Source organism: Epinephelus moara, chromosome 2, assembly GCF_006386435.1.
Source record: "Epinephelus moara isolate mb chromosome 2, YSFRI_EMoa_1.0, whole genome shotgun sequence".
Classification (NCBI taxonomy): domain Eukaryota; kingdom Metazoa; phylum Chordata; class Actinopteri; order Perciformes; family Serranidae; genus Epinephelus; species Epinephelus moara.
In genome coordinates this window covers 14,257,170-14,274,079 of record NC_065507.1, presented here as the reverse complement: position 1 = coordinate 14,274,079, position 16,910 = coordinate 14,257,170, and the positions used below count along the sequence as shown (strand labels likewise).

General features: G+C 41.9%; 1 protein-coding gene across 5 annotated transcripts in view; it reads left to right on the top strand.

Moving 5' to 3' along the window:
* Positions 1–447: 447 nt before the first annotated feature.
* Positions 448–16,910, top strand: part of megf6 (multiple EGF like domains 6) — a 76,750-nt gene continuing 60,287 nt past the window's right edge. For 4 of the 5 annotated variants that reach the window (XM_050070030.1, XM_050070021.1, XM_050070013.1 and 1 more), the window contains exons 1-4: positions 448–756; positions 1,800–1,934; positions 3,671–3,780; positions 3,992–4,096. In XM_050070030.1, the coding sequence (XP_049925987.1) occupies positions 677–756; positions 1,800–1,934; positions 3,671–3,780; positions 3,992–4,096 (430 nt within the window). In that variant the 5' untranslated portion in view covers positions 448–676. Of the gene's footprint in view, positions 757–1,799; positions 1,935–3,670; positions 3,781–3,991; positions 4,097–16,910 lie in introns of those variants that run through there. The other variant, XM_050070038.1, reaches the window with a different exon arrangement.

Genomic DNA, 16,910 nt, shown 5'->3' with positions numbered 1-16,910 from the left:
CACTTTTTCACACAGGGCCATGTAGCTTTGGATTTTTTTCTTCCTCATTAATAAAACCCTTCATTTAAAAACTGCATTTTGTGTTTACTTGTGTTATCTTTGACTAATGTTTAAATTTGTTTGATGATCTGAAACATTTAAGTGTGGAAAACATGCAAAAAAGTAAGAAATCAGGAAGGGGGCAAACACTTTTTCACACCACTGTGTGTGTGTATGTATGTATGTATATATATATATATATATATATATATAATGTGTGTGTGTGTGCAACAAAAAAAGCAAAAAAAAACGTATAGACATTTTAACAAGCAACAGACATCATTTTTGCCTAAAATAAAATACAATAAAATAAAAAAGTCTAAAAGCATGTCTGGGTGTGTTACTGCACAGGTCAGTGTCGCCGGGGGTTGAGGGAGGTGGCCCCTCGGTGACTGTGGGTGGTGCGTTTCCACGGAGCCATTCAAAGGCTGCGATTGACGTTAGACAATAACGTCCTCCCCGCTTAACCAGTGAACGGGAAATCACGTCTGGAGCTCGGGAAATATCAACTGAACCCAAACATCAACTTCTCAGTCATGTCTCAAGGCGGACTTCCATGACTGTCAGGATGCTCTTCATTTGATGGATTAAGAGGCTGCGCCGATTGAGTTCTTCTCCGCGTCTGTAACCGGCTGAAATGATGTTCCCACATATTTTGTTTGTGATATTATTCGGCACTGTGCACATTGCATCTTCTTTGGAGCTGCAGTCTGGCATGTAAGTGACGTTTTCTAATTGAAATCCCTTCTACAGTTTTTAATTTGCACTAGATTTTATTGGATAATCAGGCGACTGAGAGTTTTACGCATGCTTTAAAATAAGACTAAAGCAACCATAGGTCACTGTCATTTATTTATTTTACAAAGACGGTTATATCCATAGTCCACATTTCATAAGTGATTTAACTTCTGTCTTTAATTGTTACTTCAAAGTTTACTCTGCTCAGTGCCCACTAGGCGTCGCCCTTTCAGGTCCCAAATGAGCATGGATGTGTGTTTTATAGCTCTGTTGTTGTAACGTGCTTCTGCATAATAGCTTCCAGTGGAATGTTTTTATTTTTTGTGCATACTACTCCACCAGAGGTTTCCCACTTTAAATAGACTGTGCAGGACATGATTGAAGGAACTGTTTTCATGACAGGAGAAGCTAAATACTTCCTCTAATTAACTTCAGGCTGCTCTGTATTGAAGCCATATGGTTACTGGAGGAGGACACCTCTGGATAGTTTAGGATACCTGCACTGTCAACACACACAGATGCAGGCTGCTTATGATCGAGTGCTGCATAACGACCTTGTACACGTCAGTACATGCATGCAGGCACATGAACATGCAAACAAATCTGGAGAAGGGAAAAAAAAGTTCATGTGGAATTTAATTGGTTGTTTATGGGGTGCTGTAGGTAGTGTCTCTGGACCTCAAGCGTATTGCACCAAACAGGAAACTGTATGATTATTTGACAAACAGTGTGTAAGTCATGAGCTGATGCACCTGAACATGTGTAGAGCATGTGGAAGTTCACGTCTGCTGAAATACATGCATAGGCTCTGCAGCTGGCTGCCATCACCACCTTCTATAGCCACCTCTGAGCTCAGTCAACCATCAACATACTATGTACAACAATGTAAAATGAAGTGCTCACATGCTGCTCTTAAAAGTCATCATACCAGTATATAGTGTTGTCCAAATTTGTTGCCAATTTGTACATATTTTGACTGCATCTGTGCAACTCTTTCTCATTTTTGTGTTTCCCATGCACAGGCCAAATGTTTGTGCCGACCAGGAGATGTCCATGTTGGGGGCCCGGCAGCCTTGTGTCCAGGCTTTTACCCGCATGGTTAAGGTGTGGAAACAGGGCTGCACCAGCCACAGATGGTGTATGGGCTATGAGAGGAGGTAAAAGCAAAAATACTGTCACAGTGCACAAACATTGATTTAAAGCTACAGGGGGGAACTTTGATGAAAATAACCTTTTGTCCTATCTGCTGGAACTGTCGCTACATCCATCATCATCATGTCCCTCCTTCTCCTTCTATTGCCTCTAATAGCATTTGCTAGAATCTACCTAGTGCACCAAAAGCAGCAAATCAGAGCTGAGGAGTCTCCAACCCGGCTGTCAATCATGTCAATCACTGCTTGTGTGTGGTCAAACTGTCAAACTAGGCAGCGCTGATCAAATGTGAATCAAGATGATGTCACTGCATTGCCTATTTTTCGCCTCACATGTTTTCAGAAACATATTTTAGTGTACTGTTTAGCTGTAAAGTGAGAAAGTTAGTGACTAGGGTACCCCACTGGACGGAGCAACTTTCCCATTGTTTTTGCAGATCATCTGTTTCATGTACTGCTTTGATGATGTAGTGACAGTTACAGCAAATATGACAAAAAGTGAATTTTGATAAAGTTACCAAGTATAGCTTCAGCAGTGGTTCAGTATTATTAACCACTATTCAATCAAGATGTCTCATTCATGAGCACAGCTGCAGCAAATTAGGCTGCGATGGACTGTTTTACACGCAAACATTAACCCACTTCATAACTTTGAGTTTTCTGGTCAAGTGCCATCGCCGTGTCTGCCATTCATAAGATCCACTAGAATGACTGGAGCTGGAAACAGAGCTTCTCTTTCTCTTTGCTTGTTCGGTGGGATTGGAGATCATAATCTTGGAGCCACAAAACTGATTCACCCTAATCTGAAAAAGAAACATTAAAGCTTTGAATATGTCAAACAAACAGGTCTCATTTTAGAAAATGAATTCTAGCACTACTTAAATGAAAGCAATTTTCCTTTACATCTGACAATGTTTTCCCATCATTTTGAACTGCAGTAAGTGGACATTATTAAAGGGACAGTTAATCCCCAAATCACCCAGTGCTATTTATCAGTCTAGACTGGTTTGGTGTGAGTTGCCGAGTGTCTGTAGAGATGTCTGCCTTTTCTTAAATATAATGGAACTAGATGGCACTCGGCTTGTGGTGCTCAAAGCGCCAAAACAGCAATGTCTCTTTCCAGAAATCATGCCAGGGTAACACAAGACAATCCACAGACCTTGTTGTGAGCAGTTTCATGTAGGAACTGTTTTCTTTCTGCCAACTACACCCACCAACTGTATCACCACTCAGGAGGAAGTGTGCATCTACTCATGGACGAGAGGCTTGTGCTCCTGACAGCATAAGATGTAAACATTAATGGCGTCCTCCTCGGCTGAGCTGTAATGTTAGCTAGCTCAGTGATGCTAGGTGAGCTAGCAGCTTCAGTCTGCGTGGTGATACGGTTGGTGGGTGGAGTCATGATTTTCTGGGAAGAGACATTACTATTGAGTTCTTCAAATGTACTTTTTGGTGCTTTGAGCACCACAAGCTGAGTGCCATCTAGTTCCTTTTATATTTTGAGAGAAGGCAGACGCTTCTATTGCCGATATCTCCAACACTCAGCAACTAACACCAAAACAATCTAGACTGATAAACAGCACTACAGGTAAGAGGAAAAATATGTATTTTTGATTTGGGGGTGAACTGTCCCTTTAAGACTGTATTCCTTACAGGCCATACATGTTAACAGTATGTATGAACATATAATATAACTTCCAGAAAATCCTATCGTGTGACTATAACAGACTTCTCCTCCTCAGGACAGCATACTACACAGTGTACAGGCAGGTGTACAGCATGGATTTGCACACAGTCTATAAGTGCTGCCCTGGCTGGACTCGGAAGGGTGAAGAGATGGGCTGTCTGCATAGTGAGTAATAGCATTATACACACAAACTGTAGGCATCACATAGCTTTGGTATTGCTGTGAAGCTGCTGCATATATCAATTTGATATTACATACAATAATTTGCCTGGAAAAAATGTCAGTGGTATTAGTCAGGAATGAAGCCAGCCTACTGATTTCTACATGTGCAAACATGGATACATCAGCAGCCTTATATGATATGTGGAATCTGCAGGGGTGTGTGGAGCCAATACATGTTTCAGTGGAGGCCAGTGTTCAGAGACTGGAGAGCAGATATGTCAGTGTCCACTGGGCTTCAAAGGGACGCGTTGCCAATACGGTGAGTTTCTCGATTCTTTCATCTTTCTTTCTTCTTTTTAGACGTTCATATACAGTATAACAGAAAAAACGATGAGTGCAACCTTGTGAATCAGTGAAGTGACCTACATCCTCTGAGGACAACATGTTGTTGAAGCTCTAATAGGCCCAGTTCAGACCTTATGCTTTCACTTTGCACAAGCAGAATGTGCCTGTAGTGTGGCTGTGATTGGAGGCTGCTCTGTGAGGGGTCTCAGGGTAGTTAAAGGTAGAAGACGTGCTCTCTGGGAGGAATGGCTTCCTTTGAAGGCCGGAGCCTGGAGTGCTGTGGCAAACCCAGCTGAGCCTCCACTCTATAAAAACTGCATGTTAATGAGGGTGTATACAGTTCTGGTTTCATATGGTTGAGAAAGCAAAAGCCAAGAACACATTTAGCCACATATGACAATATTTACATTTAGGGGTAGTTGCTAAACAGTGCTTTAATAAATTAGATTACTGAAATTAGTTTTAGAAACAACTTCAATGACAGTTCAACATTTTGTGGAATAAGGACATACAGTTATTTTATAAGTTGTGTTGGCGAGTTCAATGAGAAGATTGAAACCACTCTCTACATCTTTACGTTAGATATGAAGCTACAGCCAGCAGCTGGTCCGCTTATCTTAGCATAACAACGCCTAGCTCTGTCAAACGGTAGCTAAATCGTCCTACCAGCACCTTTAAAGTTCACAGATTCACACGGTATACCTCAGTGACTTTTTGCTGTTGAAAGGCTATGTGCCAGACTTTTTCTTGGCTGGAGTAGTAACTTCCTGGAGTCTCCTCCCTACTGGTTGACATGCAACAGCTCAGAGGATTAAACAGATGAGGTATCAGGTTAACTTTTTATTCCTGTTTCTAGTCTTAATGCTAAGATAAGGATGCTGTTTGTAGCCTTATTGTTGCAGCCATAGACAGATATTACTGATGGGTGAAAGTGGATGAACACATCTTTTTGCATGACTCTTTTAGTGTCCAGTATATAGTGTGTCAGGGTCGGCCTTACAAACGTCCAAGTTCTTGTGAATCCCCAACTTTTCCACTCGCTTTTATTGTAATTACTGTTCATGCTGCCTGCTATAGTGAGAGAACAAGAAGCGATTCACTCGGACTCAAGTCCAGACCTTCACAGACAAGGCCAATAGTGCATTCACATGCTCCTCGGATGGTGCATTTATGAAAAGTGCATTTGTGAACTTATGAACTATCACTCAAGAGTGTATAAAGCATTTAATATTGAAGAGCAAATAAATGAAAGGTGGTCAGGTGAGCCATGACATGTAATCGGGAAGTCATTTTTTTATAGATTATTCTGATACCACATGAATGAAGATACTTGTCCCTGAAATGAATATTTTATCTTTACTCATGTAAACATGTTCATGATGACTGGCAGTGGATTGAAGAGAAGTTTTCTGGGGCAGGCAGCACTAGCTTCCCAATGTGCATGTGGGATGACAGAGTGTCACAGAGAAACTGACTCCATATTTCGCTAGGTTTCAAAATTCAAAATGTCCGATACATTTACATGTAGTAACTCGAAGGAAGCAATACTGTGAAAAGAACAGGCCTCGAGGAAAGCCACTCAGCCTTGCAGCAAATTTCCCCCAGTGGCCACCTGCAGTATTGCAGCGAATAAATACCCTGCAGCCCAAAAATATTTTTTCCCAAAAGCCACCATTGTTAAACATACATCTGTAAAAGTGTTGACAGGACACCTTGAACTGCAAACAAGGCCAATTATGACTCTTTCTATTATGATTTTTTTAGCCATGGTCATTGACATTTTTGAAACTTTCTTCGAGCTGAGAGAAGCGATTCAAAAGTCTGTGATGTCATCACAATATAAAGTCTATGTGCTGAGCGGGAACTCGCGGCTGGGGCAGGTGGAAGCGACACTACTGCGCATATTCAGTGGGACAGATACCGCGTGGGAAGCTAGAAAACTTTTTTGACATATGCGCCAGGTGAGCATCTCCATCAGAATGAAGAGGCGCCATCTTGGGGTCTGGTATCTAGTTATTGTTAAAATCTATGGAAAAGAATGGGTCTGCTTGTGACTAACAGATATGAAAGTGGTATTGATTATCACATCTTATTCTCAACTAAATTGTCAGCTTACTGACTTGAAAAAAAATGATAGACAACTTCTGTATTTGAGGATCTTTGAGGAGAGAAAAACATGACATAATGCCCCTTTAACCTCAGGCTCAGACTTCTAAATAAGGCCATTTCACCCACTGAATGGTATTAGCCTCTCAGAACGGGAACCTGCGATCTGCCATCATCAATTGTAAACACTTTCACTAAGCTTTTACAAAACTTGAATGTCCTTCTTGTCTCTGAGCGTGGTCTCGTCACCGTCTGTTCTTTCTACTGTCCTGACCCCTGCGGTCTACGTCAACACACAAACAGGAGGATGGTTGTTAGTGTTTTGGAAGATTCCCGCTGAGACAGAATGGTGAACAGAGGATATTTGCTCCCAACCCCCACATGCTTGCACAGACACACCCACACACTGCAGAGGTTCTCTGGGGCTTTTAAACAGCTCCTCCTCTTGCTGAGACACTTCACAGGAACGTGTTGTTGTTTGTTAGGGGCAGCTCTCCAGTGCGTTTGTTTTGACATGGGCTCTTTGGTTTTAACACATCGGAGTGACAGACAAGGAACACGTAGAGATATTGGGTGTTATCAGAATTTCTCTAGGTTTCTCTTCCCCTCTTGAACATCCTGTGCTCCGGACTCATCTCGCTTTTGGTAAAACGTTTTTCCTTCCCTCATCTCTTGAGACAGATTTATCCTCACTGCTCTGCCAGAGTCATTATACGAGGAGAGAGCCAGCCAAGCTCCTGTGTTCAGCCAGGTTCCCTCACTGAACCTCTGGTCGCTGCAGAGACCTATAGACCAATAATCCTGTGTTGTAAAGACTGGAGCCCAGGTGTTACTTTATTTTAGAGCAATTTAGCTGGATCATCTCAAAGTACATTTTCAGAATCCATTTGGAAACTCTTGTAAGGTCCCTGTCATAATTAACATTTGCTTTGTTGAATTTCTTCAATTCAAAAAAAGACACTCTAATTGATCTATTGGTGAGGTCTGACTACAGTAACAGATACTTCTGTCTAAATTGCGCTGTTATATAAAGGCAACATATGCTTTTGCCATGCTTGAACAGCATCATGTAGCACTTCAGCTTATAACAGTGTTGTGTAGACAGGAGGAGTAATAACACTGTGGACAGTTGAGGTTTGTCCCTGTTAAAACAATTACAGGAATACACAGAGCTTTTGGAAATTTGGAAAACTCATCCATTAAGTGATGAGAGCACAGATGTGAAAACCGTCCCTGGTGTTAACACGTGATGTTGAGCAATCATAGGCCACCAGCATTATCTTAAGCATGAGAATATGAGAACTTTTGGCAGCTCATGAGTAGGACTGTAAATAATTTAAAGCGGGTATGGATAAGACTGGTAGCCAAATATTCAGCAAAATACACAATAAATATAATGGACCATGGACTACATCCCTTATATAAAGGCTCCTACAAGTGTGACTTGTTTTGTTTCCTTATAAGTTGTGAGATTGGCCATTCCCAAAACCCTAATTTTTCCTTGATGGACAGAATTACCAGCCAGATCATGAAACGTTCTGTGTGTACAATGGATATTAGCCATGTATTACACATTCCAGCATAACATAATTACCAAGAGAGACTGCAACTCTAGCTCAACCTGGGAACCTGGAAATCTGTGCGTGCACGCTGAGCCACCGGCGTTTCACCAGGGAATCCTCTTCATTATTAGATTTGCGTTGTGAGCTTTTACATTCCACAGTGACGGAATTATTACTGTCCCGTATGTGATTCATGTGTAATGGAGAAAAAGCAGGTACAGTGAAGAGGAAGGAATGTTGACTGCTGTAGATTTATCTTGGAGCAATAAGTTAAAGGCAACTGGACTGCGACTGTTTGGTTATGAAGATGTTTCACAGAGCTTCCTCAGATTTATTACATGGTGTTTCCTGCATTTTCTGATCCTTTCCCATGTGCAATGAATCCTCCTGCATGTAGTGCATGTTGTAGCGTGGAAGCATTTGACATCTCTGTCTGGCTTTCTTTCAGTTTCCTGCCGAGCCTGGTTGATTTTCTGGTTGATGTTACATCTGTCAATCGACCTGCCTTTTAGCTTGTAGAAAATTGTTGCACCTGTGCTAAAAATTACCTCAAAAGATCTACTTTACTGTGTTGTATTTGAGGGAGGCACGGTAGCATTGTGGCCTCACAGCAACAGGGTTCCTGGTTCCAGCCTGGGATGGGCAGCCCTCCTGTGTCAGTGTGGGTTTTCTCCAGGTACTCCAGCTTCCTCCCACAGTCCAAAGACATGCAGGTTAATTGGTGACTCTAAATTGTCTGTAGGTGTGAATGTGAACGTGAATGGTTGTCTGTCTCTATGTGTCAGCCCTGTGATAGTCTGGTGACCTGTCCAGGGTGTACCCTGCCTCTTGCCCAATGTCAGCTGGGATAGGCTCCAGCACCCCGCAACCCCCTAACAGGATAAGCGGTTACGGAAAATGAATGAATATTGTATTTGATGTCTTAGTGTTATATTTAAGCATTTGTTTGGGTTTATCCCAAGTGGCAACATTCAGGGCTGAAAAATGAAGCCAGCGCGGGAGTGCCAAAAACTGCAGTCCCTTGAATGGCCACTTGAGGCTGGCTCCAAAAGCAATTCAATCCCCATGGACCCCCATATTAAAATGCCCAACTTAACAGCACAAATAAACATGTTTACAGCATGATACAAAAATGGTTTTGAGTGACGAGTGAATGTTGGACTTCCATTGCCAGGTGGACAGGAGCATGACTCCAAATAAATACGAATGTTGCTCCGTAACGGCTTGATGTGCAAATAGGCTTGCAAACATGTTTGCCATACCAACTTAAAAGGTGCTACTATATTAGTGTTTTGTCTACAGCTTGTTTCCAATGGCAAAAACAAAAAATGATCACTCAGCATCGCTATTAACACTCATGGTGCTTCAGATACTAATGAATGATGAGAGGCTTTTTTGCAGAGACAACATATCTGCCCTGCTTTTCAGCACACTTCACTCTCCAGCCAGACTTCAGTAGAAGAAGACTGTACACTGAGAGCAGTGTTAAAAAACAGTCTGGCTCTGGTAACAGTTCAAGCTACAATCTGTGCTCTGCCCCTGCGCCCTTCTTTTCAGCACTCATCATCGGTTGGCCCCTTGAACGCTGCTCTCTTTGGTATCGCTGCCAAGTTGTGGTGGTAGAGCCCACTGTGTGTTGTGGGGGCCAACCGGCCACCTGCTTCCAATCTCTGATACGAGACAGAAGGCACCGTCTATGGAAATGTATGTCAGGCACTGACACCAAGGCCGTGGTGTTGACACTGTGAGGTAATAAACAGCCTGGACACAGCCCAAGCATGTGCTGAGACACTGGAGCCTGCTCTGTAATCGTTGCATTTACTCCTGCTTGTGAATGCCACTCTGTCTCACCCTATTAAGCCTTGGATTAGGCTTTGCTTTGGTTAAATTGGTGCATGGGTCTGCATGAAATTAAGAGAGCACAGGCACATAACAGTGTGAGGACAGAAACCATCTGGTCCTCACTAAAGAAGCCTGGCTGTTTTCAGAGCACTTTATAGTTGAGTGGTTATGGATAGTGCATGCGACTGGATTCTGTTGCATCCTGGTTTTTGCTAAGTAATGAGCTAATGACGTCAGCAGATATCAGGGGAAAAGAGGTGATTCAGGTTGTGATGACACCAGAAGCAACTACATAATTGTAATAATCTTTTGTCTTTGGGGGCATTATGTGAAAAACATTTTTTTCTCTCTTTCAAACATGCACACACATAGACACAATTATTGTAACCAATAAAAGTGCTGCAGACAGTGTAACTACTGAGCATTCACTCTGGGGAACTGGGCAGAGAGTTTACAGTTGCTGCAATCTAAATCACATTTTGTCTCATGGGAATCATCTTTCTTCATATGAACTTGAGTGTTTAATCCCCAGGACCTTGGACTGTCCATATAGGCTGGTGCCCTTCCCCATTAAATTAAACACACCTGACTCTGTGTACGTCCATATGTGTAAACCTCTGTACATGCTTGTATGAGTGCCTCAAACAGAATCATACCAGGGAGCAAGCACTCGACAATTTAGGGTGGGACAAAGGCCATTTGCAGAAAATATGCTGAATGCATGTCCTTGAAAGTTACCTTCATTTAACATCCCATCTAATGGATTTAACTCAATAGCATCTGTGACTGTACTGCAGTTTATAGCAGACTGAGATGTGGTAAGGTCTCAGGGTAGGCCACATGGTGAGTGAGTGGCTCCTTGTACAAGCTCGTTAGCGGGTAGAGGTAGTGAGAAGGAGGTGATTAAACCGCTGGGGAAAGATGCTGACTCAGAGATTTAAATCCTCAGGGTATTCCTCCTCATCGAGGGTGTAGGTTTCCTCTCAACATTGAGGGGGGGGGCATGTGAAACACGGGAGTGTGGGGGTCCTCCGCCAGAAAATTTTGAGCATCAGACACTTAGTTTCTTGCATTCTGGTGGATTTTTATGCATTAATTTGTGCTTTTTTGCTTCAATTTATAGTGCAAATATCAATGGGGACGTGTCCCTGTATCCCCCCAAAAATCTAAACCTATCCTCCTCATGGTCTGTTATGTTTTATCTGTGTTCCCATTCCTGCTGCTGTGAAGAATACTATGCTCCAAACATTGTGTAGAGCTCTGTTACACGATCACATCTCTCTCCTGCCGAAGCTGGCGTTATAAAACATGATGAATAGCGTTTACCGTTTGTATACTACTGTATCCAGTTTTAAAGCAAGCAGATTTGGGTTTCCTGAATAAACTTTTGCCCCATTCACTGAAAATTTATAACATGTGCTTTTGAGCTGCTTTTAAATGTGGCTTAGAAATTTGCATCTTGGGAAAACTCTGGAAAAATTATCTGGTTATGTCTTCCTTTATGAATCCTCTGCCAGCGTTTGATCCCATCTCTTCCACTGCTTTCTCTCAGGCAGTAATATCATACATCCCTGCATGTGACTCTCAATATTGGACAGAGGGGAAAATCTGCCCTGTATTCGTTTTACTGGTATGGCTGCTCCTGCGCTGAACCTTAACTAGAGAGCCTGTGAACGAATAGAAAATGGAAAGAAACCATATTTTCTTTCAGATTTCTGGAAGTAATTTAGCTCTAAGATGCAGTCAAGTCAAAATTTCAAGGTGTGGTTACAGCACATAAAATAAATACATCGAGACCGAGATTCATTCTGGTGAAAATTGTGGTGTTCGACCCAATTACGTTATGAAAAACAGGACATTGAAGATGATGTCCTAGTAATTGCTGTGGTTGTTCTCACAAATTTAGGGAACAGTGATGTCTTTTACAAGTCTGGAATGATCCTTCCACCATGCGTATAGAGTTTATCCTCTCAGAGTCTTTCCATGCAGTGAGTTCCACTGCAGAGCTCCAGTTCAATTATAAGCCTTCTGTTTTGACTCCTGAGTAACATGAGCTTATTGAACATCTATTTCACACAGTATTTCCTTGTTAGACAAATGGACACATGTACACTCAGCACCCACTTTATTAGGTACACCTTGCTAGTACTGGTTTGGACCCATTTTGCCTTCAGAACTGCCTTAATTCTTGGTGTCATAGATTCAACAAGGTGCTGGAAACATTCCTCAGAGACTTTAGTCCATATTGACATGATAGCATCACACAGTTGCTGCAGATTTGTCGGCTGCACATCCATGATCATCACACAGTTGCTGCAGATTTGTCGGCTGCACATCCATGATGCCACATCCCAGAGGTGCTCTATTGGATTGACATCTGGTGACTGTGGAGGTCAGTGGAGTTCAGTGAACTCATTATCATTGCCTACCATCTGAATGTTGCAGCAGAAATCCAGACTCATCAGACCAGGCAATGTTTTTCCAATCTTCTATTGTCCAGTTTTGGTGAGCCTGTGGCCATTCTCCTCTGACCTCTGGCATCAACAGAGATCTGACACTCACTGGATATTTTATAGTTGGGACCATCCTCTGTAAACCCAGATGGTTGTGTGTGAAGTAGATCAGCAGTTTCTGAAATACTCAGACCAGCCCGTCTGGCACCAACAAACATGCCACGTTCAAAGTCACTTTAATCACCTTTCTTTCCCATTCTGATGCTCAGTTTGAACTTCAGCAGGTCGTCTTGACCATGTCTACATGCCTACAGGTCGTCTTGACCATGTCTACATGCCTAAATGTATTGAGTTGCTGCCACGTGATTGGCTGATTAACGAGCAGTTGAACAGGTATACCTAATAAAGTGGCCAGTGAGTGTATGAGACTGTTAGTTTCAGGGCTAAATCATTGTCAGCTACTGAGGTGAGGACATAATTTCTTTTACAATAACATTAATGCACCAAACTCTCCTGGTCTTAACACTGTTTAATCCCGGATTCTGCACCCTAATGTCAAGGCCCAGTTAACATATTAAAGGTCTTGAATTGTGTCATAAGTGTGCAGCAGGCTGTGTTTTGAATTATGATATGATGGGAACCATATGGCTGTAATGACGGCTGGCCTTATTGTTTGTTTTGGTCTCGTTTCAGAGATTTCTTTAACCAAAATGTAGTCGCTGTCAAAGTGTGGATGTCATGATGATCTTTATTTTCATAAAGAACTGCAGCGCAGACCTCATGATTACCTCTGACAGGTTGGTCTTTGCTTTGGCTAGCAGCTCTCCCGTACTGTTTATTAGAGGTTACTGAAAAGGTTCACTGAAAACTATATTAACAATGTAAGCCTTCAGAGATGAACAAATCCTTTTAAAGTTGGCTGGGCTGGTGTAATATGAACTTAATCACTGAATAATCAGTACTTTTCTCCTTTGAGATTTTCTTTGGACACCCAGAACTGTACATGAGTAAAAAAACATTGCAATATTACTTAAGGCAATCATTTATGGTAATTATCAGCTGTTGAAAACCAACTTAAAAGCCACTGCAGAATCTGGCAGACTACACCAGACCTTCCACCAGCCTTACTGAACCACTACAGCCCACGTTTGAGTCTTTAGTTTAAAAATTACACTAAAAAAATGAGAGTGAAGCACCAGAAATGCCTGTCAAATGTTTCCTTGCAGTATTTTGAAGAAATTTGCCGTGCACTGAAAAAGTGCGAGAGATTTTTAAGTCCAAACGTTTTCTCTAGAAAGATTGAAAAGGTCAGGTGGCTCATTGTTCCAACCAAAGCTGCTGTTTCAAAGTACAATAACATATTGTTTTTTCCCCACATGTCAGCCACAGCTGTTCCACTGTCAGTGTTATTATTTTTTTTTATTACCGAGAGGAAGCTGAACACTAAAGTTTTGTGACTAATAGTAAATCCACCATACGGGCAAGTTGAGGATGTCCAAGGTGCACACGGAGAGGACGTAATTCAGTAGATGTCAAACAGTTGGACAGTATACATTTCATGTGACTCTTCCTGTAGATAAACATAGATCTGTCTAGAAAAACACTGATGGCAGTTTTCACTTTTCACTCAGTCTGCCTTTAACTGTTTGGATGTAGGAATCATATGCCAAGACACAGGCTTGAAGGTAGCATGCCTGGCAGGAGGACAGACTGGGCAATGCAAGTGCTACATGCTCAGCATAGCTATCAGAGGAAGAGGCTCATTAGAGCCCTAATGGCTGCCATATGGCGGGGCAGTTCTCACACACTAAACAAGCACACCCTCGTCTCCTCAAATGCATCAAGGCACCATTGTTTACCAGGTTAATGCTGAGTGGGTTGGGGCTAATGGTCTGTGTGATTAACCATGTGCTCCCAAAGCTCACTGTGAGATTCCTACAGTAGCAGTGGAGCCCTTTCAGATTAGAGGATCCTCCTTGAACTTGGGTTGGCTATGCCTGTGTTGTGTTGGCATTAGGAAAGTAAAGGGAGGTCTCTGGTAGGGATCAGGCTTCCTCACTTTACCAAAGGTCACTGATAAAGGCCTTTGACCAAAATAACTAAAGAATCATAAACTTCTTTTGACTTTCATCAGTCAGAACACTTGATAAATATCTGACTTTTGGCACCGTGGTGCAGCCGTTTGGCTACAGAAGAAGGAAGTGAATATGATTGTTTTTCAGTCTGAGCTTCTTGGAGTAGCTTTTTTGTCCTTTTTTGCACTTTTTGGGATATGCAGTTTTTCCCTGTTGTTGTTTTGTAGAAGGGTTTCATAAGGCTGAGCTTGCTCATTTGGTTTTAGGGTGAACTATTGCTTTAACAGGCACCTTCAGTATGCATCAGGGGAACAGGTTAATAGTCAAATTTATGACAATGGCAAATGATATTGAAGCTGTGTAACTGAGTACATGTGTTGCAGGATGTTTCTCAGAATTCACTTCAATGTTATTTCGCGGTTACCTTGGTAGACATGGATTAAGTTGAGCCCAAGATTAAAATCAATTTTAAATGGCAGTTTTTACAGAACATTTTCTTGTTGTGAGATGCCAAGTTGTCCCTCACTTGCTGAACATAAGGCATTTAAATCTACCACCACGTTTCATCCTTTCTGTGGAACGCATTTTCTATCCTATCTCCTGGCGGATGGCTTCTCCAGATGTGGAAGTCGACAGAGGCTTTTATGGAGATAAAGGGCAAGGGGTTACACCTTAAGGGCAGGTGTCCAGATGTTGTTTCAGAATACATTTGTTCATTAATAACTTGAATCTGGTAGAATTGACTCACTCACGGACTAAAGGGTTTGCAGGACTGTGTGATTAATAGCTGTGCAGACTAATGTGGACACCACAGTGACGTAACCCTCACACTTTGCATGTGTGAGTGGACACTGTCTTGAACTTCCTCTGCCATCCCAGGTGCACTATGTTGTTCATGGTTATTTATCAGTTCATGAAGCTTAATATAATACTGAGAACCACCTTAGATCATTCAGTTCTCATGTCAAGTTATGCATGTTACTTCAGTTTATGGGTTTAGTCTGTAACTTTGTCTGCTTACAAAAACAGAGCAGCACCCAGTTGTCACCATTCCAGTCTTTTGTCGAGGAAACAAATTAGATTTTATGAATGTTATAAAAAAAAATAACTGAAGAGGAGAAATGTGTGCACAAGTGAAGAAAAAGTTGCTGAAAATCCCCATTATTTTGCAGCATAAATTCTGCGTTGAAGGGACAAATGGGAAACATGTGAGCTGCTGGTGTGAGGTGGTAGAAGCATACGACCATGTGGTCCAAAACGCGCAGGATTACTGGTTCTTCATATAGCGAGAAGAGAGTGAGAAATCCATGCAGTTTCCCATAATGCCAGTTCCCTTCTTGGACAAATTATGACTCAAACACTAGCTCTGTTTCTCCACTTTATTATTGTGTGCTTGAATGAGGCCCAAACGACAGTGTTCTTTCTCAGTGTTGTAAGCCATGATTGATTATATCCCTTTCTCAAGCTAGCTGTCCATTTTATTCAATGCAACATCTTGAAAACAATTCCACTTTTGTCTTGTCTTTCTACTGAGCTGATTGTTGAAGCTCCCTTTCCTCTCCGTGACCGGTTCCTTAAAGCCTCTTAGCTGTCTATGAACGACCTTTGACCTTTGGTCTAGTTCACAGGATCTTGTGGTGTTTTTATAATAGCACTTGATGGACCTCTTCTTCTCAGCTTAAATGCTGAAAGTAACCAGTAACTTCAACTAAATTTGTGTCCTGTAGTCCCAAGATGAAAGTATCTGGTGTTACTGGTTTAAATCTGAGTTTATAGAAATAAGAATTGTTGAGGTTATGGATCCTTCCAAAATATAGCATGGAACAAAACAAAAGTAGAGGTCTTTGCATTTTGTTGTATGGGTAAACGCAAAGTGACTGCATTTCTGTAAATAGTTAAGAAATGTTATTAACACACTTTTACTACTAACAGCAGCAAAGACCCCCAGGAACAGAACAGAGCATCAGCAACGACAAACAGAAATGACATTGATAAGTCGGACACAGCATAAAAAGGAGGAGCTGGGGTGGAGGCGGATTGCAAGGCGGCTTACAGGGGAAGCAGCAACAGTAGGCAGGCCAGAGCAGTTTAAATAGGGCGCCCTGAATGAGATTCACCAATTGGTTGCATAGAAAGGAATCATGTGATCTATCAGCTGACTCCCTTCCATCTATCAACTGCTCCATCAGTTGACTGGGCTGTCAGAGTCAAAAGTCAGTGGAGCACCACAGTGATTACAACTTATCCTGTAGGAGACGTGTTACCAAATTTCATGGCAGTCCATCCAATAGTTGTTTAGATATTTTACAAAAAAACTAAAATATCAACTCCATCGTGGTGCTAGAGGAAATGTCAATAGATATCTGTACCAATTCCACAGCAATCCAAGAAATAGTTGTTGAGATATTCCACTAAAAGTCCAAAAATGGGGCCACCAGCAGAGGAAAAGTCAGTAGGATTCATCCTGTGGGGACTGTGAATGTACAAAATTTAATGCCAACAGATAGGATAAGTTTTTTTTTTAGCTTGGCGCCACCTAGTGTCAGTGGTGTTGTGTTGCACTGTTGCAATGACAAAATTGACCGTGGGGATCAGAGATAATCAATAAAATGTAGGCTGTAAAGCCACCAGAATACCTTTATGTATATGTAGAATGAGAAAGTGTGTGGACACTATACTAAATGAATGAGTAAAGAGACCGAGCAACAATTATCAGATTTATCTGAAGAAAAAAACAAATAGTAATGCAA